At 35.5% G+C, this 25,042-nt stretch overlaps 1 protein-coding gene and 1 long non-coding RNA gene across 9 annotated transcripts in view; one reads left to right on the top strand and one right to left on the bottom strand.

Moving 5' to 3' along the window:
* RARS2 (arginyl-tRNA synthetase 2, mitochondrial) overlaps positions 1–25,042 on the bottom strand; it is a 53,281-nt gene that overhangs the window by 7,100 nt on the left and 21,139 nt on the right. For 4 of the 8 annotated variants that reach the window (XM_072832113.1, XM_072832114.1, XM_072832115.1 and 1 more), the window contains 7 exons: positions 23,929–24,026; positions 21,051–21,106; positions 18,388–18,471; positions 15,256–15,332; positions 5,444–5,602; positions 3,789–3,895; positions 2,521–2,616 (listed from right to left, as the gene is read on the bottom strand). In XM_072832113.1, coding sequence (XP_072688214.1) covers positions 2,521–2,616; positions 3,789–3,895; positions 5,444–5,602; positions 15,256–15,332; positions 18,388–18,471; positions 21,051–21,106; positions 23,929–24,026 — 677 coding nt within the window. The remainder of the gene's footprint in view (positions 1–2,520; positions 2,617–3,788; positions 3,896–5,443; positions 5,603–15,255; positions 15,333–18,387; positions 18,472–21,050; positions 21,107–23,928; positions 24,027–25,042) is intronic. The other 4 variants (XM_072832110.1, XM_072832109.1, XM_072832116.1 and 1 more) reach the window with 4 other exon arrangements.
* Positions 429–23,297, top strand: LOC140636674 (uncharacterized). The gene is made up of 4 exons (XR_012033893.1): positions 429–3,916; positions 12,432–12,600; positions 13,542–13,607; positions 22,726–23,297. It is a non-coding gene; the product is annotated as an uncharacterized lncRNA (long non-coding RNA).

Below are 25,042 nucleotides of genomic sequence, written 5' to 3'. Positions count from 1 at the left end.
TTCTGATTATCCCACAGTCTAGGGTATACTACCCATGATTATATAATCCTAATATCATACTTTGATATAAAGTAAAAAAAATAGCCTTGGGAAAAGCAATAATAATTAATGTACTGTGAAAGATAAAAAAAGCCAAAATAAATAAATATAAGCTCTGGGAAAAGTAGTAATAGTATTAACTAAAATAAGTCTAGGCAAAGTGTCTGTAGATATAAATGCTGTATGATTTGTTAATTAAGCCTTTCATGGAAAGAATCACCTAAGTGCCACTTTTCTGCAGTACACTTTCTTAAAGAACATATTCAAAATACAGGTGATGTGGCAACTACATTGGTATCTTTTAGCCACTTTTCTATTAGTACTATCAAGGACTTTCAAAGCCTTCAATCAGTCATAAGCAATACTTCCTAAAGCACCGTAAAAGATCATACAGTGCTTTGGCAAAAACTCAACTTTTCTTTCTCTGATTAAGTACAAAAGATTTAGTTTGCATCTAGTAAGAAAATGAAAAACCATAAACTATGAAATTTCAATCAAAATTATGAAAATATTGAAATTTAAAATTAAAGCTATTTTGGTTAACAATATAGGACACTGGGAAGATTTTTTAAAAATTCTGAGGTCTGGGGCAGCTCAGGTAGCTCAGCAGTTTAGCGCCGCCTTCAGCCCAGGGTGTGATCCTGGAGACCCGGTATCTAGTCCCACATGGGGCTCCCTGCATGGAGCCTGCTTCTCCCTCTGCCTGTGTCTCTGCCTCTCTCTCTCTGTCTCTCATGAATAAATAAATAAAATCTTAAATAAAATTCTTAAAATAAAATAAAATTCTGAAATCTTTTGAAATGTTGGGAGCATTAAAATGTCATTAGTTCCCATCTCATGATCCTGATATAACATAGAGCATGCACTTGCCATAGAGGCAAAAACTGGCTCTTGAAGAACAATAAAATCTTTTTTAAGATTTATTTATTTTGAGAGAGAGGAGAGGGGTGGGCAGAAAGAGAGGGAGAAAGAGTCTTAAGCAGACTCCATACTGAGCTCAGAGCCATTGTAGGGCTCGATCTCCTGACCCTTGAGATCATGACCTGAGCCAATACCAAGAGTTGCATGCTTAACTGTGCTACCCAGGCTTCTTATTTCAAAGTACGGACTACATGGACCAGAGAGGGCAGGTGGTAGTTCTGGTCTCAGAACAAAATTCTAGGTCTCCAGCCTCACCCTGTGCTCTTGTAAGTATTCTCTTGCACTTTTGTCTGTTCTAACAACTTTTAAAATTTATATCCATATATATAGATGTATTCTATAAGGAACCTACTGAAAGGGCAGAAACTCAATTTAAAGTTAAATGAAATATCAAACATTCCAATAAGTGGCAAAAACACAACTATTTTCCCAAAGAGAAAAGACAGAGTATAGGTAGAAAAATCTAGACCTAATGAATGTTAACCCAAGAAAGCTAAACAAATCAGTACAGCTATAATCATTATGACATGGAGCCTCTGATCTGAGTGGATACATTTCTTATAGCCACTGCTCAAGGATTTCTTTATGTAATCTGTCCATCAATAATTGGGTGGCACAAACTATTTTTCTAGTATTTTTTTAAAATTCTAGGTAAAGAAATGTACTTCTTACTTTCTAACTCCAATTGTATGGAATTGATAAAGGGAAATGCCAAAAAGTAACAGAAAGTAAAGGATCAATTTTCTAAGGTACAGTAAGAGAATCTGATGGTTGTATAAAGCTGTTTAGAACAAATGACTGTAGTTAACAAGAATAATAAATATCATTTCTTTAACTATCCTATAAAGTGGGTTTATGATCCAATATAAAATTCTAGCCTGGAAGACACTAGAGCCTTTTGCCAATAGTGCCTGACTATAGCCATGCTGGCTTGTGTGCCTTTTATATGGTCTTATCTTCTCCTTCCTATTGGTTTGTCCCAGACATAAGTGTGCTTGATAAATTGAGTTCTAACTGATTAACAGAAACTGTTCCTCTCCACAGGGATCAGCCATGGAAACAGATGGGGAAAAAAAAAAAAAAAAAAAAAGGCAACATGGCCTACTTCTCCCTTGGCCTATTTTACCAGTCTGAATGAGGACTGATACTTATGTGTACGTAACATGGTCTTTACAGAGTGAGGACACCACTGAGCCACTATGACCACCTTCTAAGTACATTTCCTGCCAATATGCAGTCAGAAAAAATTTATAGTTGATTATGAGGTACCTCGGTTTTACAGTTTGTAGACCAATGTATTCACTGTGGAAATCCTATAATGTTTAACTAACTGTAAATAGTTTTTTCAGTCACTTTCCTGATGATATTAAACCTTTCTAGGAACTATGATTGGCAATAAATAGAAACCCAATAAATATATTTCAAAGTGATGATAACAGATTTAGAAACTAGGATTTGATAACAGCTTTGAGGATAAAATGATCACTTTAGCACTGGTCCTACAATAAAGAACATGAAATCATATACATTCTGATGTTGACCTTCACATTAGATACAAACCTGGTTGCATAGAGAGAAGTCCCATCGCTTCGCATTAGGGTACAAATTGAGGAGGGGTCACCATTGCCAGAAAGATCCACTATAGCTGTTCCTTTTCTAAAAATGCAAAAAGTTAACTCTGAAGAAACAAATTAAGACCTTTAAAAGTATACTGTAACATTATCTTTGGCAAACCAGAGGCTACTTTTTATTAAAGCAGCAATAAGCAGTATAACCATCAATGACGAAAAACAAGAAGGAATCTAACCATGAATCTAAGAGTGGGTATGATGTAACTAATATTTGGTTATCCTACCTTTTTAAACTCTGTACCTCTGGATAAAGGTACTTAGATAAATTTTTAACATACCCAGTTTAAATGAGATTTCTACTGCAGTTTAACCAATATGATGTTTATCATAGTTTTCTACTTCAAATGATAGCACTCAATATTGGGCTAATTTTTAACATGCCAAAAAATACTCTTGAGTAATAAGCCATATAATTTTATCATCTTTCTTGCCTTATAAAAAATTAGAATCTATATACAGCCATCTAAAAATTTGCCTTACAGACATTACTAAGGATGTTACAAACCACATTCTCCATGTCTTTCTCATAAAGATGATGAAGGAAAGTGCTCTTTGGTACTATGAAATCTGGCACTTTTAAGTGACTGGTTTGCTTCTATATTACAGATGCGTGGGCTCCTGTGACTGGTACTATTTCTGTTTTTTTGGCTGACAGAAAGCTCAAAGCTAAATTAGAAATCTACTTGAAGTTAGGAAACAGTTTCCCAGTATATGATCTTCCATTTTTATTCCTAATTCCATATTAGTTTTTCTGCCCCTGCTTCCTGATATCTTCATTTTACTCTTTTAAAAGTTTAAATTATACCTATTTACATAAAGTGCCTTAAATCCATTCTGAACAGGATACAGTTTTTAAAAAAGGCAGGGTTGAGTAAGAAGATGCAAGTTCTATCTCCTTTTTCCAGTTATATCATTATCAGCTTGTGTGACAATAGGCTGGTCACTTTACTTTCTGTGCTTCAGTTTCTGCACATGTGAAGAGCAGATGATAACTTTTCTTCCAGCCTTACCAGGATCTTGTAATGGCAGCAAAAGATTGTATGTAGAAAAGCACTTTGAACAGCAAAAAACACTATCAAAAAATGCTGAGAAGGCTGCACGCCACATTCATTCTATTATCCTTACTGGGAGACTAATCAATACCAATTTTTTCAAAGAAGAAGTAACTTTACTAAAAGAATAGTAATCTGACCATACATTGTTTTCTGTAGGAGTCCTTTACTGTCCAGCAACTTTAAGACTTCTTGAGATTTTTCACGATAAAATGATTCTCCGGAGTATTCATCAAAGTGTACTCCTAGACGCTAAAAGGGTTCAGAAAAAAAGTAAGTTACTTAAATATCCTGTTATCTTGCCCCCAGACAAAAGAGGATGCTCTACAGTCTGTCACACAGATGGGGAAGATAAGAACTAGATCAAGATCACGTCACTCCTCTGTTCAACCGTTTTTTTTTTTTTTTAAGATTTTATTTATCTATTAGACACACACACACACACACACACACACACACACACACACAGAGGCAGAGACACAGGCAGAGGGAGAAGCAGACTCCATGCAGGGAGCTCGACGCAGGACTCGATCCTGGGTCTCCAGAATCCTGCCCTGGACTGAAAGCGGCGCTAAACTGCAGAGCCACCCAGGCTGCCCCTGTTCAACCTTCTAACTTCTCCCACATAGGAGTCCTCACAATAGTACAGCGCTGTCCCATTCAGCAGTTGCTAGGCCCACGTGGCTATTCACATTAAATAAAATTGAAAATTTAGTTTCTCAGTAACACTACTCATGCTTCAAGTACTCGATAGCCACCTGTGGCTAGTGGCTACCATGCTGAGCAGCATATCACAGAACATCTCTGTCACAGCAAGAATCTCAACTGGACAGCCCTGAACAACATCCTATATCTTGCTCCACTCTACATCCTCTTCAAGTTTCCTGCTTCCTTACTCCAGACACATGGGTTTAACGAAACTCTTTTCATTCCACCCACAGACAGCATACTCTGTCTCCCCTTGCTTGCTTCACTTTTCTCCATAGCATTGTCACCACCTAACATACTGCGTATGTTGTTTAATTCCCATTGTCTTTAATTTGGTTAATTTGCTGTCTGTCTCCATGCTGGAATGTAAAGTCCACAACAAAAGGACTTATTCACTGTTGTATTTCTCCTATCCTCTAAAATATCAAATGAACAGATTTATATGCCTCACATACAGGCCTGAGGAAGCGAAGGAAAAAAAAATGATTAAGAAAAAGGAATGAACAGTAGAGAGAAAAGAGAAACCAGACTGAAACAAAGTACCAGAATGCCACCTGGTATTTGTCTGTGAAGTTCACAGGATGTTTTTGAAGCTCCACTTTCAGCCCAAAGAATAGTATTTCAAGAGTCCTAATTTTCAACTGAGTGACAAATCTAGTTTTAAAACATGAGCTTAGGGATCCCTGGGTGGCGCAGCGGTTTGGCGCCTGCCTTTGGCCCAGGGCGTGATCCTGGAGACCCGGGATCGAATCCCACGTCGGGCTCCCAGTGCAGGGAGCCTGCTTCTCCCTCTGCCTATGTCTCTGCCTCTCTCTCTCTGTGTGTGTGACTATCATAAATAAATAAAAAAATTAAAAAAAAATAAAATAAAAAAATAAAACATGAGCTTATTAAGAAGCAAGTTCAAGGGGCAACTGGCTGGCTAAGTCAGTAGAGCATATGGCTCTTGATTTCAGGTTCATGAATTCAAGCCCCATGTTGGGTACAGAGCTTATTTAAAAAAAAAAAAAAAAAAAGAAGCAACTTCACTACTCAGTAGTACCAGTCAAGAGCTGCACCGCATCGCAGGAAAGCAGGAGAGTAGGTGGGCACCTTGTAAACCCGCACGTATTCTTCTATGCTCAGGTCCCGAAATTTCTGCCACAGTGCAAGTGCTTGTGTATCACCCAGTTCTAATCGCTGGAAGAACTCATGTGCTGATTTTGCTACATTTTTATCATCCGCTGCTTCTTTATTAACTTGTACATAAACCTAAAAGCACAACAGTACATTAAATGAAGTATGTTAGTCACTTAAGTTACCTTCAGGGGAAGAAAAAAGAACCACAATCCTGAAAATTTTTTTTCTTTTTTTTTTTTAAGCTTTTACATTTGTTTTTATTTTTTATAAATTTATTTTTTATTGGTGTTCAATTTGCCAACATATGGAATAACACCCAGTGCTCATCCCATCAAATGCCCCCCTCAGTGCCCGTCACCCAGTCACCCCCACGTCCCGCCCACCTCCCTTTCTACCACCCCTAGTTCGTTTCCCAGAGTTAGGAGTTTCTCATGTTCTGTCTCCCTTTCTGATATTTCCCACTCATTTTTTCTCCTTTCCCCTTTATTCCCTTTCACTATTTTTTATTTCATTTAAAGGACAGCCAACTGCCCTCATCAGAGTGTAACCTTTTTTTTTCTCTTTTTTTTGCCATGAGCCCTTACTAAACCCTATAGACCCCTTCTTAAAACGTTTCTAAGTGCATAAAGTAAAATACATATGCTTATAAAGGGGGTAATACATTGGAATAGTTATCCAGCTATTGTTTTTTTTAAAGTGTGATGTAGTTAGTGGAAGAAAATGCCAAATTTCTGACAGCGGTTAGGGAAAATAAAATGCGTAATTTTTTTTCCTTCCTTCCCAAGTTCACAGACTCTTAGGTTAAGAATGCTTAGGTTAGATTAAGCTAGCATTTCTTTCTTTCCTTCTTTTTTTAAACAAAAAGGGAAATTATTATTGCTGCAACTTCTCTGAGAAAAGGTCAAAGAAAGTAGAATGGTTCAATCTGGCTAAGAAAAGCCAAAGATTGATCAAGCAGTTGTTTTAAAAAAGATTTTTAAAACTGTTTTCTAATCTGCAAAAGATCAATAAAATAGGTGATCCAGTAAGGCCTTTGCATAGTTAGCTTACTTACACTCTGACTTGGGCTCCTGAAAACTGTGTGGACCATTTACTTCTAGAGTGTTTTTGCATCATCTGTCTTGGCTGGTTTAGTTCTGTCCCTACTTAATGACAGTAATGGAGTTGGATGGCTTATTAAGGACTCTTCCAGTTCATAACTTCGTTAATAGTTTTTCAGTCTCCAAAATGCAAGGTTAATAAATGATGTTAAAACACTAACTTTGCACCTCAAGTAGTACTGAAGTTATTCATATAGGCTTTAAAGATTTTACTTCTAGTAGTGGACAGTTAAGTGTCCAATTCTTGATTTCATGGTCTCAGGGTTGTGAAATCAAGCCCTACCTCGGGCTCTGCCCTGGGTGTAGAGCCTGCTCAAGATTCCCTCTCTCCCTCTTTTTCCTCCTGCACCCTCTGCCCCCCCTCCCCACCAAAGACTTCTAAGTTGTAACTCACTTACAGGACAAAACATGAATGATAAACTTACTCTCCCCTATTTTTTTCCAGATAGCTATGAAGGTAGGATAAAAGTAATAAAAACTGGCAAATAAATTACCAGAGAAATATGAAGTATCTAAACTATTAAAGTAATATCAAAATATCAGTGGCAGATAAAGTGATTTTATTGCTGGAGAGTACACTGGAATAACTGTAATATGGCTTATACCCAGTAGATACTACCAGCAAAAAAACAGGGCATTAAACATCTACGTCATGGTCAAAATGTCTCACCTGTCATAAATGGCTTGTGCTAATTAGTGGAATGGCAGAATTTAATGAATAAATATTCCCCCCAAAGTTAAAACTATTTTTCCCCCTCTTTTAAAGCACATTGTGCAGAAGAGTTAATATAGTAGGCCTGAGATTGCTATTCTTAAAAATGTCCTGTTTGCAAGATTAGCCCTTGGCTGGCATCTGGGAACTTGGATTTGGGAAATGTTCCCACCAACGTGATAGCAATGTGTCACTGTGCTTAAGCTATGAAAACAATACAGTTTATGCTAAATACTTGCTTTCCTTTTTGGAGTTTGGCATTTTAGTACAGAGGGTGCCCACACGATCAAACTCTAATAGAAACTTTGAGCATGAGCATCTGACGAACTTCCCTGGTGGACAACGTTTCGTGCATGTTGTCCCAGTTTGTTGCAGGAGGAACTACGTGTATCCTGTATGACTCCACGAGGAAAAGACTCTTGGAAGCTTGGACCCGGTTTTGACAAACTTTATCATATGTGCCTTTCCCTTTACTAAGGTTGCTTTGCATCCTTTTGCTTTAATAAATCATAGCTCTGAGTACAACTATATGTGGAATCCTATGAGTCTTCTTAATGAGTTACCAAACCTGATGGTGGTCTCAGGAGACCCGACACACATATCACAGAAAATTAATTTCCATGTATTCCTATGAAGTAAGTCCAGAATAAGTCAGAAACAAGATGATGATTTTGGTAAGGTGTAGGAAAACAGTCACTGTAAGATAGTAGACAGACTTCTTAACTTTTGAATGACCTATCTCTCTCTATCCATTGACAAATGCTCAACAGACAGCCTATAGGAGTAAATGCATACATAGGTCTCTAAATGTTTTGTGGTTCAAAATCTCTCTCTCTCACACACCCACACCCACCCACCACACATGCACATTCACACACCATTTATAAGCCAACATACACAAAATATCCTTATTTTCAGAAAAGGCTTTTAAAAAAAAAATCTAGGACTCTAAACTCAAATAGCTAACATTTAAAAATCTAATATGCCTGTGAACTACTGATAAGAATATTTTTAGAAAAAATTTTACCAGAACTTTTTCCCTTTCTTAAAACCTATAATAAAAATAATTAAAACAAAATAAAACCAAATGCTTCCTAATATTTGAAGAATCTCAGCATTTCTGCAATTTATAGTTATAAATCAAACATTACTGAAAATCATCAACTGACACTATCAAGCAGAATACAAGAGCCTTAATTAGTACTTAACAATCTGCCTGTAAGCACTAAATATAAAAACTGTAATTATTAACATTTATGACCATTTTAGGAAGGAAATGCATTTTCCTTCACAAAATAAATGTAATACTATGTATTACAGACAATTTTAAATTTAGTTACCACAAACTTCTTATGTCTAGAAAATATGCATTTTGAAGACTTCCTTTTGAGGCTAGATCTAGACACAAAAGGAATAAAAAGGAAATTTTAAATTTAGATTTAATAATAAGAATGTGTCTTAAGCAAAATATTCTTGAGGATGGAAATAATTTTTCTTTTAGTTATCATAATGCAAAAGTGAGCTATATTTGTTACGGAATAAACTAAATGTTTAAGACTCCTTTAAGGGAGGGCAGCCCCAATGGTGCAGCGGTTTAGTGCTGCCTGCAGCCCAGGGCGTGATCCTGGAGACCCTGGATCGAGTCCCACGTCAGGCTCTTTGTATGATGCCTGCTTTTCCCTCTGCCTGTGTCTCTGCCTCTGTCTCTCTGTGTCTATCATGAATAAATAAATAAAATCTTAAAAAAAAAAAAGACTTCTTTAAGGGAATATTAACCCTTTCGTTATTTCTAGATGCTATTCCCAAAAAGCATATGACATTGTTTCTAATTTAATCAGGATAATTACAGTTAGCTCTTGAGATGATCTGTCTATATGTAAAGAAATAAGTGCAAAAAGTAAAAGCAGTATATAATGCCCTCTTACTCTCTCTTAATCTCTAAATTTGATTCTAGAATATCATTAGCAAGATAGACACACTTTAATTCTTTGGTACAGGACTCTAACCCCAACCCTGGTTATTTTTGTCTTAAAATTGAGAATAACTGCTAAGAATGTTTAGCATAACTTAAAAGACACTATTAACTGTATATTTGTCTTCTATCTTAAAATCCATTTAATTTTGATCTCATTTTTCAGACAAAACATAATGAATTCATGATTATAACTCAAACAAACTCCTTGTTAGTTTAATGTTTCAAGTCTTGATCAGAAATTTCTTACAGAACTGGTTGAGATGGATTTCTAATGATAAATATTAAAGAAATTTAAACAAATTAACAGTTATAATTTAAAAAATCAATATATCAGTTAAGAATAAAATCAAAACTTGTTAGATAAAAAAAATAACTTGAATTATCAAGTTTCTCCTCATTAGTATATAATTACCAGCATATAGTTAGTATTTTTCTGTCTACTCATCTTCTTTCAATATTGGAATCTCCTATTCTTATTCTTTATAATAATATCCATATCTCTTTATTCAAGGGTGATAATGATTAACTTCCTGAATAAATTAGTAATAGTACATAGTAATATACATTTTTCATACTGAAAAAAAGGTTTTGCACATCTTAATGGGATGTGATAATCACTGAGCTATTAACGTGTACTCTGGCCCTGATCAGTATTCCCATCCTTGTTCTAAGAATACTCAGAGGACAATGGAGTGTCCCTTTTAGTTATCATAATGCAAAAGTGAGCTATATTTAGTAACCCTCAAAAGAGTAAGAGTTAGGGAGAAAGACTAGTGGCTTTGGGGAAGATGGTCAAGAACAATGGTAAAACAGAAAAGCTGCCAGGAGAGAGGGAAGGAGAATTGCCTAATTTGAGGAGGAGATGGAAACATTCCCAGAAAAAACAAAAGCTGGGTAGTCGCTAGTATGGCAGAGGGCCCTCTGAGGGAAATGGTTTGCGGTATCTCCACATAGGGAGACTGATTCCTAGGCCTATGGAACTGGGCCACAGCAAAGATCTCCCAGGTGAAGTTGATCATACAAGCAGAGCTGGGTTGCCCCCAGGTCATTATGTAGGCTTAGATACTGGGCACATCAGTCAAGACCAACGTGGACTGATGCTAAGAAGAAGACTCCATGCCCCATCCTGAGATGCACATAAAAGTCTGGAGAACTCTGTGTGATTTAGGAGATGAGAAATCTTTAACAATGACTTAAGATGACCCTTAAAATCACCCTCAAGGGGCACCTGGGTGGCTCAGCAGGTTAAGCATGTGCCTCCGGCTTAGGTCATGATCTCAGCATTCTAGGATCGAGCACCACGTCAGGCTCAGAGGGGAACCTGGTTCTCCTACTCCTCCCTGCTCATGCTATCTCTGTAGCTATCTCTCAAATAAATGAAATCTTAAAAAACAACCAAAAACCACTCTCGAAAGTATGCCTGGGTTCAGATTTAATTAGGCTTATAATTTAACAACTATTTCTTGCATATATATTATGCATATATATTATAAAGAGTAAAAAAAAAATAAAGAGTAAAATAATAAACTAAGGCTCACAGTCCCTTCGTCTGAAGAAAAGTAATGTGATCTAACCAATAAAGAACTCTTGAATTCAAGTCTTTATAAAATAAAAATTTCTTTTTTTTTAAATAAAAATTTCTAACTGCAATAATAATCCCATATATGTCTAGAACTGATTTAGTCTTGAATTATTTTCCTAAGTTTGAGAAATTTTTTGAGATTTTAAAAACATTTTAAAAAACGAGAGCAGGTAAATATTATCACTCATGAATCTGGTGCTTTGATCTTGTTCTATATTCTACTTGCCTTTTTTTGTTTGTTTTTTGTTTTTTGCTACTGTTCTAAGGAAACTCAGAGTCAAATCTCTAATATACTGTTACCTAGTTGGTTAACCTAGGTAACAAGGTATTCTCTAATTTCCTATGTCTTTTTATAAATTCCTATCACTATAATGATCTCAAATCATTTTAGAAAGGGCAAAAATAATAAATACTTTTGAGGTCATTATGAACTTAAGAGAAAATTTATATTATTTGTGTCAATATATCACATTACCTTTATAAATGCCAGTGTTAGGGTATAATGCTAATGCATACTTTATTGGCATAATATTTATCTCTGTGAGAGACTGCTCATATTTCAGAGGTATTTCTATGATTATCAAAATTCATCACTAAGCAACATGCAATGAGCCAAGTTCTAAATCTCTAAAAAAAAAAAAAAAAGACTGGATTATACATTCTTAAAACAGTGTTAGATGTTATCAAGGTCCACTCAAGTACCTTTATTTTATTTTATTTTTCTTTAAAGAGAGAGAGGGAGAGAGAAGCAGAGGGAGAAATCTTAAGCAGGCTCCACACCCAGTGGAACCTAATGCAGGGCTCGATCTCACAACCCTGAGATCATGACCTGAGCTGAAATCAAGAGTTGTATGCTTAACCAACTGAGCTACCCAGGCCCCGAGGTCCATTTAAGTAGTTTAAACCTAGGAGAAACTCAAATTACTTTTAAAAATTATCATTAAAACAAGTAAAAAAGTAAATGATGACGACACCCATATATTCGGGATTTAGATTTATTTATTTATTTTTTTTAATTTTTATTTATTTATGATAGTCACAGAGAGAGAGAGAGAGGCAGAGACATAGGCAGAGGGAGAAGCAGGCTCCATGCACCGGGAGCCCGACGTGGGATTCGATCCCGGGTCTCCAGGATCGCGCCCTGGGCCAAAGGCAGGCGCCAAACCGCTGCGCCACCCAGGGATCCCGGGATTTAGATTTAAAACTTAAGTTTTTACCATAAGAAATTTCTTTTTGATATAAGTGAAAAGGCTTTCTGATACATGTTCCAAAGGTTACTACATATGTTTTCTTTGAACCAATACTGTGAATTCTAAACAGCAAATATATTAGTTATTTAACTCATTAGCTAATTCAGGGCGATGAACCATTCATTATAAAACCATGTTCTCCGTTTTATGAAAACAAATTAAAGCAACTTAATAAAAGGTTTTAAAGGATGACCAACAAAAGCTCCAAGTCCACACACAACACACCCAAACATCATGGGAAAAGAATGACTATAGGTACATAGAAAAACCAGTAATAAAGCAAAGCACAAAAATGGAATGCAGTAGAGAAATGACTGTAGTGTCAAATATTTTTTATCACAGAAAAGAAATACTAAAACTATCCTATATCTTCCATATACAAAAACTGAGAAACTGAAATGGGGGATGCTGATTGTGGTGCCATTCAGAAGGAGGCAGGCCACAAACTGCTACTGAATGGCCAGAGCCAAATCCAAAACAGATACCCTGGAAAGTTGAAACTGCGACAAAGGTAAACTACCAATTGTGTTCCTGGTATAGCAATTTGAGGGTGAAAAAAGGGGAAAATGTTACATAAGTAATTACAACCAATGGCAATGAATGGTCAGAAAGGCATTCTGCAATGCCAGTGGAGGGCAGGGAAGTGCAGTGAACACTTGGCAGCCAGACTACGTGTGCTGGAATCCTGGGTCTGGCCCTTGGGTTCTTCATCAGTAGACTGCATGATGAAGTTTGGCTCTAAGAAATGGTAACTTGTGTATCCTACAATAGTTAAGTTCTTCCCTGGAGCTATACGATAGGTTTTATATCACACAACTTAAACGGAAGGTATAGAAAGGGACAAAAACAACTATAAGATCAAATTCATTAAAAATTTAAGACAAGGCATGGTGTTTGGGGCTGGCAATAAAAGATTAGGAAAATATGGTCCTGCCTCTCAAAAAGCTTACAACTACAATTTGACAAGGGGAAAACCAGGGTTCCAACCAAAGTACAGGTTTTCTTTCAGGAACAGGATAAAATAATTTATTAATACATGCCTAAAGTTAAAAAAAAGGAAAAACATTTCTCATTTATGCTTTCAACACATTTTTTGTTAAAAGTAATCCACAATGTCAACTATAATTTTATCTTATTATTTTTTAAAGATTTTATTTATTCATTCATTAGAGACAGAGAGAGAGAAAGAGAGAGAGAAAGAGAGAGAGGCAGAGACAAAGGCAGAGGGGAAGCAGGCTCCACACAGGAAGCCTGATGTGAGACTCAATCCCTGAACTCCAGGATCACGCCCTGAGACAAAAGCAGAGCTTAACTGCTGAGCCATCCAGGTGTTCCGAAAACTATAATTTTAAAATGTTGAACTAGATCTGTAAAAATTAGCAGAAAGATTAAAAAAACCTGGAGACTGCCACGTTAGATTCTGTTTTGTTTTTTTTTTTCTGTCTTGCAAAGGAAGTTCTGTGGAGGAGAGCCAGTGAGCGCCCTACTAGATTTCTAACTTTTATTACAAACAGCAAGGTGGGTATATTTGACTTGTTCTATTTTGTTTATAAATGCTACTTCCCTATGAAGCTTTTAGGCAAAAAGAACACTCAATGAAAGCAATGCCATTGTTCCTTGAGGTTTCAGTTATTCATAGAACTACCCTAGCCCTTGTTCCTTCCTTATGTGCATCCATCAATTAACAACCTCTATATAGATATGCAATCTCCCACTTTTTATGAGTCTCAAAAGCCTGAAGACTTATATTACATTGAATAGAAAGAAACATACATTTACATTTCTGTGAAGTTTGAAAATAGACCTTATTAAAATATTTAAAATATTACGAGCAACAAAAAGTATTTTCAGGATTAAATAAAATATTTGAGGAGGGGTGGGAGAAAGGGGAGAATAGGAACTTTTATATAAAGTTCTAAAAATTTAGATCTCTAAATTCTTAAAAATGGGTCTCCCAATGACACAAGGTCTCCAAGCAGGTATTTGTATTTGTATTTTTCTGTGCCATGTATTGTCTCTGTGGGCCTGGAACTGAAGAAAGGTGCACTAAACTTGTAGTAAAAAATACTTGCCATTATTCCAAGTTTTAAAAAGATAATAACATAAAAATTCCAGGCACTAAGGTGGCATGCTTTACCTATAGACAACTATAAAGAATTATTAATTCTGAAACTCTTGCCTATCAATAAAACTTGATGGAAAAGAGAAAAAAAAATCCTTTGGTTAATATTCTAAATCAAAATGTAGGCATTAAAAGTGCAGTGCAGGCCTAGACTCCAGAGGAAATTACAAACCCTTAAAGATCTTTAAGAATTACAATGTGATTTTTGTCAAACTTAACTAAGATGCTGATGCCGTAGGAGAAAAATCATTTAACAGAAAGAAAAATGATGAAGCATTCTTGGTAGTGTTGGCTGGAGAAGTAAAGCACTATTTTGCTACGTGTTCTTCCCCACACATAGATCTAATAGCTTTAGTTGATCCCAGATAAGTCACCATTAGGGCTGATGTCGTATTGGTGTTTCTTCTTGTGAAGCCCAGAAACAGCAAAGATAACAACTTAGGACAATGAAAAGGAAACACATACCTGGAGATTAGTTGGACAGGAAGACCTTTACTAATGAACTCCAGGAAAAACTGAGGACAGAGAATCAAAAACCTAAGGACTAAATGAGGGAGAATAGGAAGGAGTTCACACTAAGCAAAAGCCAGGAAAAGGAGCCAAAAGACAGAAATGGAAAAAAGCACACACAAATTCACAGAAACACATGTACCTTCCCCCACATTAGAACAAGAGCAAAAAAGTATACACTTATGTTTTTCAAGTCTAAATGAATTACTGCCATGAAGACAGCTGCAGTAACGTAGCAAATGACAAAAAAATTTGAGAATTTGTGTTGAATCAGTTATCTTATGTGTTTATTCTAAGACAACTCTACCTAGAGAAATACTGTCCCACATCAACTAAAACAGAAATAAAAGAAACACTTGGTTATGAAAACCAAAAGAACTCCCTAGTAAACTAAAAGCAACATTTTAAATTGTTTTAGTTCCTTGTTTTAAGATCATTTTTTAAAACCTCCGGGATTAAGAATTAATCCAAGCTGCATAGTCCTATGAAAAAAATAAATTGAAGCATTTTCTACTATTGTTTCTTGCCACTTACTTCAAAGAGATGTTGTAAAGGACTGGATTGAAGTTTTTCTTCATAGCCAAACAGTTGGAAGCCAGTTCCCAGAAGACCTACCACAATAATCAATAAATGAAAAAATTATAAAATGAAACAGCAGAGAACAGTCATGGCAAGGGAACAGGTATAGTTGTATCAAAGATCAAGCTCTCATAATTATGTGTCCTGAGAGCACTGCAAGCACATGCTATATATCATCTGCTATCCCATAAACTCAAGTAAGTTAGTTCAGTGTACTGAATCACAGGGATGCCTGGGTGGCCCAGAGGTTGAGCATCTGCCTTTGGCTCAGGGCATGACCCTGGAGTCCCAGGATGGAGTTCCACATCGGGCTCCCAGCATGGAGCCTGCTTCTCCTCCCTCTGTCTGTGTCTCTGCCCTTCTCTCGCTGTGTCTCTCATGAATAAATAAATAAATCTTTAAAAAAATGTACTGAATCACAAATTCACTATATTGAATAGACTACAATTAACTTCACAGACACCAACAGACTATGAACTCATAAAAGGCAGGGTCTAGGACCAACTTGGTCTTGGTACTAACAGTGCCCAACACTTCCCTGGCAGACATAATAAAACAAGCATAATAAAACAGCTATCCTGGGGAAGGAAATCATAATGCCGCACACTGGATGCTTAAAACTTGTGAAAACAAACTGATGGGAGGTAATTTCAAAACTTTCTTTTTAAACTTGTAGATGTTAAAATAAAACAAAGGTAGAAATCAGCTTGGTGTTATAATACTAGTTCTAAACAAATAACTGAAGGAAAACAATAAAAGATAAAACTCAAAAATACCTGATTACCTTTCCCATTCAAGGTGACCAAGTAACAAAATTCTTTTATCTGGCTCACATATTTGTTTTTTGTCAATGACTTTTTTTTTTTTTTTTTTTTTGTCTTTGGTGATAAGTTCAGCATTCAGGAGATATTGTTAATTTGAACCTTAATTTAAAAAAAAAAGTAATTGAGGTAATAGACTGTATTTATATTCTTTTTTTTTTTTTTAATTTTTATTTATTTATGATAGTCACAGAGAGAGAGAGGCAGAGACACAGGCAGAGGGAGAAGCAGGCTCCATGCACCGGGAGCCTGACATGGGATTCGATCCCGGGTCTCCAGGATCACGCCCTGGGCCAAAGGCAGGCACCAAACCGCTGCGCCACCCAGGGATCCCCTGTATTTATATTCTTAAGATACTCTTGCTAAAAGATGATCACAATTTCAGTTTGAAAGGATATATGCAGCCTGGGGCCAAGAGCAATAAAAGGTGGTTTAACTATTTTAAAAATCAATCTGTTTCTGTAACTGTATCAATTACTAAGCTTCAGATTTAAAGGAGCTATTGTCAGGGGGCCTTGCACAGGTATATTTTTCTATAGAGGCTCAGCAAAAAGTGGGATGCTACTGAACATGAAGATATAAAATATTTTGGAGCTTTAGATAGAACTAAGGATGACTGAAAAATGTATCAGATCTATTTACTTTAAGCAAAAGCAAATGTGATTATGATTCAGGGTCTCAGGAGCAGGATGTGGAAAGATGCCCAAAGTGTCTAAAAAATGGAAATAGGAAAAGTAAAGGCTATTTGAATGTCCATTTAAAATTCAACCTAATATATTTTCAAAAACTAATTTTGTGCTTGGAAACTATCTGCCAACTTTCAATAGGAGATAGCAGAAACAGCCAAAATTAAAACTCTTCAACAATGATGGTTATAATGGAAATGGTGACAGTTCATTAACCATAGCAGTCCTTTAGAGAAAACACTGCAATAATAAAATCCTGTAGCTGTAATTAAAGAATACCATAATCACCATATTTGCTAATGCCTGTGAAATGCACAAATCGGTTAAACTAATGTAAAGTGGATGCCATCCATTAAATCTGACTGTTGAGCCTATGGCCTAAACCTCTGACTACCAGCAGTCATGTACTGCAGGTGGATCTTTAAAATTCAGGGCATGTTTTCTGATTCCTCCACAGTGAATGGTAATGGCACTGATAATTGGTTCAAGTTCTACCTTTTTCGGAGTCTAAAAGAGATTTTTATTAAATGAAATGAAAGAAGTCATGATAAATCTGTCTTTTGGAAACTGATTTCATTTCAGTAGATATGATAGAACATAATAGTATCAGTGAATTTTAGAACTGGCAGTGCATGCTGTACTTTATTGAAGCTTTAAAATACTAACTAGCCTTTCTTTTGGATTAGTACTGTAAAGTACTTCCCAGGACAGATTCATTTATCACTCCCGTGCTTCTTTGGTGCCAAGCACTATGGACACAAAAATAATTAAGACACAATCCATGCCTTTAAGGAACATATCACCTAGCAGGGGAGAGAAGCAAACAAATAAGAACAGATTTACAACAAGCCTATTTGAGTAGAGTTGGAAACTAGGAACATAGTAATGTGAGATGTGGGCAAGGGTCTGTCTGTGTGACACTAGGCTGGATCTTAACATACACACTGTAGTTGCCAGAGATTTTTAAAAGCTTGCATTTCACAAGCTAACAGGACTTCACTACCTTAGCAACTTCATTTTATCTTGCCCTTCCTTGATTTCTGGTGTATTGTGAAGTAGTTATGGTTCTGAGTTTATGGCACTCAACTGTTTGAATCTTACTCTTCTCTTCCTCTCTTTTCTTTCTGATCCCCTGCTACTGTACAATTTTAGAGGGAGCCAAAGTATTCCACTTTCTTTTTCCTCTATGCCACTGGCTCAGGGTATAACAAATCATCCTCCATGTATTATGGCCCAGGGAGGCCGGACTTCACTTGTTTTAAAGATAGCAGGGCTGTAGTTGAGAAGGGTATATATAGCTAGACTCATTTCTTCCCTCGTATACTCACTTCTGCATTTGACAAATATAAGCTACTTTTCTTTAATAAAACCACTAAAGCCTGTATTTATCAGGTATTGCTCTGAATTTTGTGGTGAGAATTACTCTAACAAACAGAATACAAGATTTGTGCAAAAGACCATTGGGGGAACAAAAGATAGGAGGCACTACTGTATCCACTGGATTCTGCAATATCAAATGACATATTAAAAGAAACTAAACTTAAAAGTGAAATGAAAGATCAAATCTCAAACTTACTTACCAAACTGCATGCCCCAATCTCCAAGGTAATTTATTCTGGTTACTTGATGTCCTAAAGCTTCTTTGAGATTTGCTATAAAATTTCCTAGTAATCAATAAAATAAACCGTTTCTCACTCTTGTTATCCATTTTGGCATAAAAACCATGTGCTTCTCTATTACCAAAGCATTACACAGAAATTTTTTTTTTTCACAAAATTTACCAACTCAATTATTTTTTACTAAAATATTCATTATTGTGTTTTCATCTACATTATGGAAAGGGAGTAGAGGATTATTTGGGGTCAGTTATTCCAAAGAATCTCACAATTTTCACAAGAACAGAATTTTCAGCAACATCAATGGGAATTGGGAACACGTTAGAATAGCTGCAATTCCAAAGATAGAAAATAACAGAATCTCAGTAATTAACAAGAAATAACTTGATTATCCCCTAAAGAACCTGAGCCATACTGGTGTTTTTTTCTTAATAGTCCACTCTCCCTTCTTTCAGTCACTGAAGTCCATCTCCTCATGCCTGCTCTCAAAGAGCACATGGTAGTCCAAGAACCTCATCTTCCTCTACTGCCGACACTGGTTTTATAGTCACCATCTACTCCACTCTCTTAAGTGTGCTCTTGCCTGTTGCAGAGGCTGGAAATCTAAAAATTACATTTCTCAGAATCTCCTGCAGTTAAGGTTTCAGAAGTATTTATGTTTTGGCATTCAGATACACTTTGCATGAGACTTAGAAGGTAGAAATGAGGTGAAAAGGGAGCTACTTCTATTTTTTTTCTGACAAGCACAGCTGTGGAGGCTTTTTTTTTTTTTTTTGGTGGCATCAATAGCAGTGTCCTGTCATGTGACCTCCAAGGGAACTGAAAGGGTATGGGGCTGCCTCTTTTGCTAATATGAATTCTAGAAGGCATGGAAGGACTAGTGGTAGCTTCCTACAACAGTGGTAGCATGGTTGTTATTGGAAGGGACTGCAGAAACGGCAGAAATCCCTTGATGACCAACCTCTGTGGCATAAATTTGAGAGTGACTTATGTTACTTAATCCAAAACTTCTTTAGCACTTCCAACAATTTTGCAAACTCTTCAATATCCTGTAATAAATCCTTGCCTGCTTTCACAACAATGGATTTACTATTCTGCAAATAATCCTTCATCAATACCGCATGTCTTAAATTACTGTGGCTACTCCTCTTCCAGCTTCTCTACTTCTAGACTTTCCCAGTCTACATGGTTCTAACAGCAACCTTCAACTGCTATTCAGACTGTATTCCTATTTTTAATTAGCACTTTATTATCTTGCAAATCAACCAAATGACACAATTGTAGACTTTTGGAATTATTTTGGAAAAGTTACTTTTGGTATATGAATTTCCACAGACTACAGTTAACACTGTTTACCAAATACGGCTGTTGTGAAATTAATTGAGCTAATTAATACAAGAAAACGTTGAACACGGTAAATAAACTCTCAAAAAATATTATATCTTCCTGGTCCAAAATTTTCCTTAACAACTTTCAAACAATTTTATCATGCTCTGTCCATCATTTACTCACTCCTACAGTTTTGACCTACTCGTGTAGATTTTCATATACAGAATATTTTTAATTTTCTTTTTTAAATCAAGTTCAGTCATTTCCTCTCTTAAAATGCTCCATGAGATCTTTCAACAATGACAGGTGACTCCAGTTCAAAAATGATCTATGCCACAAAGTACAGATTGTTCCAATTCTTAAAAGTATTAAAATGACAGATTAAATGACTCTCCTTTAAGCATGCAATAGACATGTGCATACCAGAAGACAGATTAGATGAGATAAACTTCAGAGTCTCTTCCAATTCTAACTGCAGTTTTTAAATTGGGCTACATCATGTCATGTTTTAAATAAATGAAAGTATTAGCATATACATACACACTGAAGCATTACACCTATGAAGTACAATAGCAATCTTTCTTAGAATAGTATGATTTCAATTTCCAGTTGTGAATTAGTACTCAAATGATTGAGATTGAGCTTTTTTTAAAAATTGAGACATAGGGACACCTGGGTGACTCAGTGGTTGAGCATCTGCCTTTGGCTCAGGGCATGATCGCAGAGTCGCAGGACTGAGTCCCACATCGGGCTGCCTGCATGGAGCCTGCTTCTCCCTCTGCCTGTGTTTCTGTCTCTCTCTCTCTCTCTCTCTCTCTGTGTGTGTGTGTCTCTCATGAATAAATAAATAAAATCTTAAGAAAAAACTTATTAAAGTGTAAAGATTGTTAACAAAAATAATAAAAATAAAAATTGAGATATAATTAATACATAACACCATTTTAAAAAAATAGAGTATATGAACAAAAAACCTGGGGAGATTATCATTCTCACATAACTATTTTCATTTTTGCATCTTTTAGATCTTCTCTATACATATACATATTTTTAAAAAGTTAAAATTATTAACAAACCTAACAGTTAAAATTGGTTTCTGAGTTAATCCTTTGCTTTTGAAACAAATTTTTTTACTTCTAAACTAATTTTTCCCATTTTATATAGTATTTAATTAGCATCAAGCTCTTATAAATTTGAACTTTTCATCTTATTGTTATTTAAGCATTAAACCATTTGAATGCATTATCAAATACTGCCCCAAAGTCATGTTTAGTATTTTCTATAAAACTAATGACACTTACCAATGATGGTAGAACGCAAATGTCCAACGTGAAATTTTTTGGCAATGTTAGGTGAACTGCAAATAATTGCAAAAGTTATACTTCTGTTCTAGGAACAAGAGTTCTAAAATGAACTAGGTCATGCCTCCATAGTTTAACACAATTGGGGATTAAGGCCTTTGGTAATTTAGGGCAAAGATAAGTGAAAAATTAGAAATTTAGAGCAAAGATAAATTGGAACTCAGAAAGAATCATCCTTAGTGAAACTGATCCTGTGACTCTTGAGGTAGTACCATACACAGAAATGGCACAGTTAGGAAGCAGATACATCTAAGGATTGATAAAAAGGATGAAGAAATTCAGAGATATTGTTTAAATACAAAAACAATGCAGGTTGTTGGGAATTAAGTTTCATGTACTAATTGTAAACCTTTATCCTCTTAAAAATTACTGACCCCAAAGAAATTCTATTTATATGTGGATATTATCTATCAAAAGTTGTAATCAAGAATTTAATGATAGCAAATGCTTCTAGAGCACTCACTACCTGACAGGCACAGTTTCATGCACGTTACATGCATGAATCCACTTAATACTCATTAGAGTTGTGTGGTAGGGTATTCTCATCTCTTACTTTACAGATGAGGGAACTGAGGCAACAAGGAAAAAGGATAATGAAGCAAATTTGGCAATATCTTCATGACTCTTGAATCTGAGTGAGAAGGATATGGGACTTAATTATACTGTTGTGTTTTGTGTATATCTGAAAATTTCACAAGTTTCTCAATATTAGAAAAATATAATAAATTAACTTGAACAGTTGGATAAATGGTAAAACGAGAACTTAATTTTGACCCATCTCTAAAGCCTTATATAAAGGGTATTACAACTTAAGTGCTTGATTCTACATTAATATGCATATAATTGTGAAATTATGACACTAGAAGAATGTTTGTTTAATTATTTAGAAAGAAAGTACAGGTCCTTCCATAGGTTAAAAAATAAGGAATCTTCCACTTCCCACCAAAATAGAGTAACAAGGACTGGATTTATCTTTTGCCTTAAACAACCAGAAAACCAGAAAAATATATGAAACACTGGTTTTACAAACCAGACAGTGAAGGACTGTGATCCCTGAGATAATGAGAGCAAATAAGTTGACCTCTAGCAAATTTGTGAGCTAAAGCAGAGAAACGCACAGCATGGAATGTTTGTATTAGAAAAGAAGAAAGGTTTCAAACCAGTATGTAATCTAAGGTTCTCCCTTAAGAAACTAGAAAAGGAGGACCAAAGTAAGCAGAATAAAGTCAATTTTAAAAAATTACAATAGAAAAATAAATAAATAAATAAATAAATAAATAATTACAATAGAATACAATGAAACAATAAAATAATAAGCCAGCCTTGGATGTACTCCAAATGTCAAAGGGATACAAGTTATATTGTTTAGTGAAAAAAGGAGGAGCAGAACAATGTGTAGAGCATGTTATGAACACAGAGTATCTCTAGGTGGGTAAATTAGGAACCTGTATTGGTGAATGCCTTACATAAGGAGAGAGCTAAGAAACTGTAATGGGGAAGAAAATTCCTTTCAATGAATATTCTTTTATGACCTTTGAATTTTTTCAAGCTAGTTATTTATATTACTATTATTTTTTTAAAAAGTTTTCACAGCGCTTTTGCATTTTTTCTCTAGGACTAGAAGAATTGAATCTACCTAGGTTTTCAGCATGGACAAAATGGCTCTTCAAATATCAATTTGACATTTTGTTAAGATTCATATCTGTCTACTCCATGGGAGTGTTTACTCACCAATCATTCCTTATAAAATTTTACTGAATCTTAGAGTCTGTTGACTCTAAGAGTAGCAGACAGTACAAATGTGGAATCCATAAAACCCACTCTCGCCTCTGGTTATCCAGGTGCTAATCATAACTAAGTTTGTTACCATAAAAAATTATAATAAAGAATCAGGAAACCTGAAATAATTTCCTCATCATCCATTAAAAAAAAAATCTCCACAGAAATATATAGTTAAGAAAACAAAAGGCTAGGGATGCCTGGGTGGCTCAGCGTTGAGCGTCTGCATTCGGTTCAGGGCGTGAACCTGGAGTTCCAGGATTGAGACCCACACTGGGCTCCCTGCATACAGCCTGCTTCTCCCTCTGCCTATGTCTCTGCCTCTCTCTGTGTCTCTCATGAATAAATAAAATCTTAAAAAAAAAAGAAAAGAAAAGAAAAGAAAAGAAAAGGAAAACAAATGGCTATAGCAAGTTCTAACTTTCCAAGTGGGAAAAGAGTTCATCAAGACTCTTCTGCGTTTAGGAAGGCAAATACAATAAAATACAACATCTCTGATCATTTTCATGAGGTGCCAACTGATCAACTGTATTCTGAAAGTGTTCCCTTCCTGTTTTGGTTATTTAAAAACAGTTCAAATATTAGAAGGATGTACTGACAGCACATCAGAAAGTTATGAGGATTATTTAGAGGTGTATTAAGACTTCAAACTATTTTTTTCTGGCAATTAAAAAAATCCATTACAAATACTAATAAGGCTTTGTTCTCTGGTAACCACATTACTTTAAAGTTCTTAATATGGTAGTAATCATTACCTTGGCTTTAAGAGTCTACTAAAATAGAAGAACTAGTTCTTCCAAAAAAGTTAATTATTAAATATTTAATTAAAGAGAATATATAATCACCAGATTTTTGTTTATTGGAGTCCAAAAATTTTATTCATGGTGCAGTGATAAAGTCACCATATTATTAAGAAAATAATAGAAGTTCACTGGTTTTCTATATTCCCATGTGTAATTTCCTGAGGCCTAGATGATAATGGTAAAACACCTGCCCAGACACCTTGATTAACCAACACATAAGATGAGCAGGCACTCACCTGAATTCAACCACGATCTTCTTCTGGGGAAGACCAGAGAAAAGCTCACTTTTTAATCCGTATTTTGAGCCATCTTTGATTACTTGTTGCAGCACTGTCTGAAAAGTAAAAGGCATGGGATTTAATGACACAGAAAACATTGCAATTTTCTTAATTACTTCATTTACTCATTCTAATTTACAGAACTGAGAATTTTACAGCATTGTCAGCACCACCACCTTCTCCTGTTGCTAATGCTAGTCAGAACAGTAATAATAAGAACTAACATCTATGGGGGCTCTGTGCCTTTTTTATATATCACATGTATGCATTCTTATGGATGATATAGATATTTTCCAGATAAAGAAACAGAAGTTTAGAGGTTAAGTAACCACCGCAAGTTCCATGGCAAATAGTAACACCAAAACCAGAAGGAGGATCTAGTATTTACTGAATGCACTCTATGCCGGGCACTGTTCTGAGCATTTCTACGTATTAACTCATTTAATCCTCACAACAAACCTTAGGAGACAAGTATTATTTTTACAAATGAGGAAAGAGAAGCACAGAGAAGTTAAATTGTCTGGTCATACTGCTAGTAAGTCATGTGGCAAAACCTTTTTCACTCCATAGCTAATGTGTTAATGATTGCATGCTGCCGCTACTTTTGTAATACTAAGGATCACAAGAAATGGTAGAAAACAAATACAAAACTGCAATTCAAATGCGAACTGGCTATGTAAATAAAAAACAAGGAAACCTAACAGAAGCAACCAGAACAAATCCAGGTTCACTTTTAGAAATGCACACAGTACTACTACATAGTTGACAAAATTCATCCTTCATTTTTTGCTAATGATGTGATGTGTTTATTTATAAATATATTTATTTTTTGGTGGAGGGGTTTGAATTTACAGTCCTAGGCTATTTACTCTTATCTTGGTTTTGCTTCACAAACTGGATTCTGAGTCCTAAGAATGTAGTTTATGATGTGAAGAATTTTACTATCTAAAGAGTTGGTTAAGAGGGTCACTTAATGGAGAAGGCAGAGAACGTAGCAGAAGGCAGCAAAACAATACTTTTAACAAGCATCTACAAAGTGCTAGGTTAAAGTCCAGATGCTTTAATGTTATAT

Source organism: Canis lupus, chromosome 7 (assembly GCF_048164855.1).
Source record: "Canis lupus baileyi chromosome 7, mCanLup2.hap1, whole genome shotgun sequence".
Lineage (NCBI taxonomy): Eukaryota > Metazoa > Chordata > Mammalia > Carnivora > Canidae > Canis > Canis lupus.
Note: the sequence above shows the minus strand (reverse complement) of the source record. Positions and strands in the feature narration are given on the sequence as shown.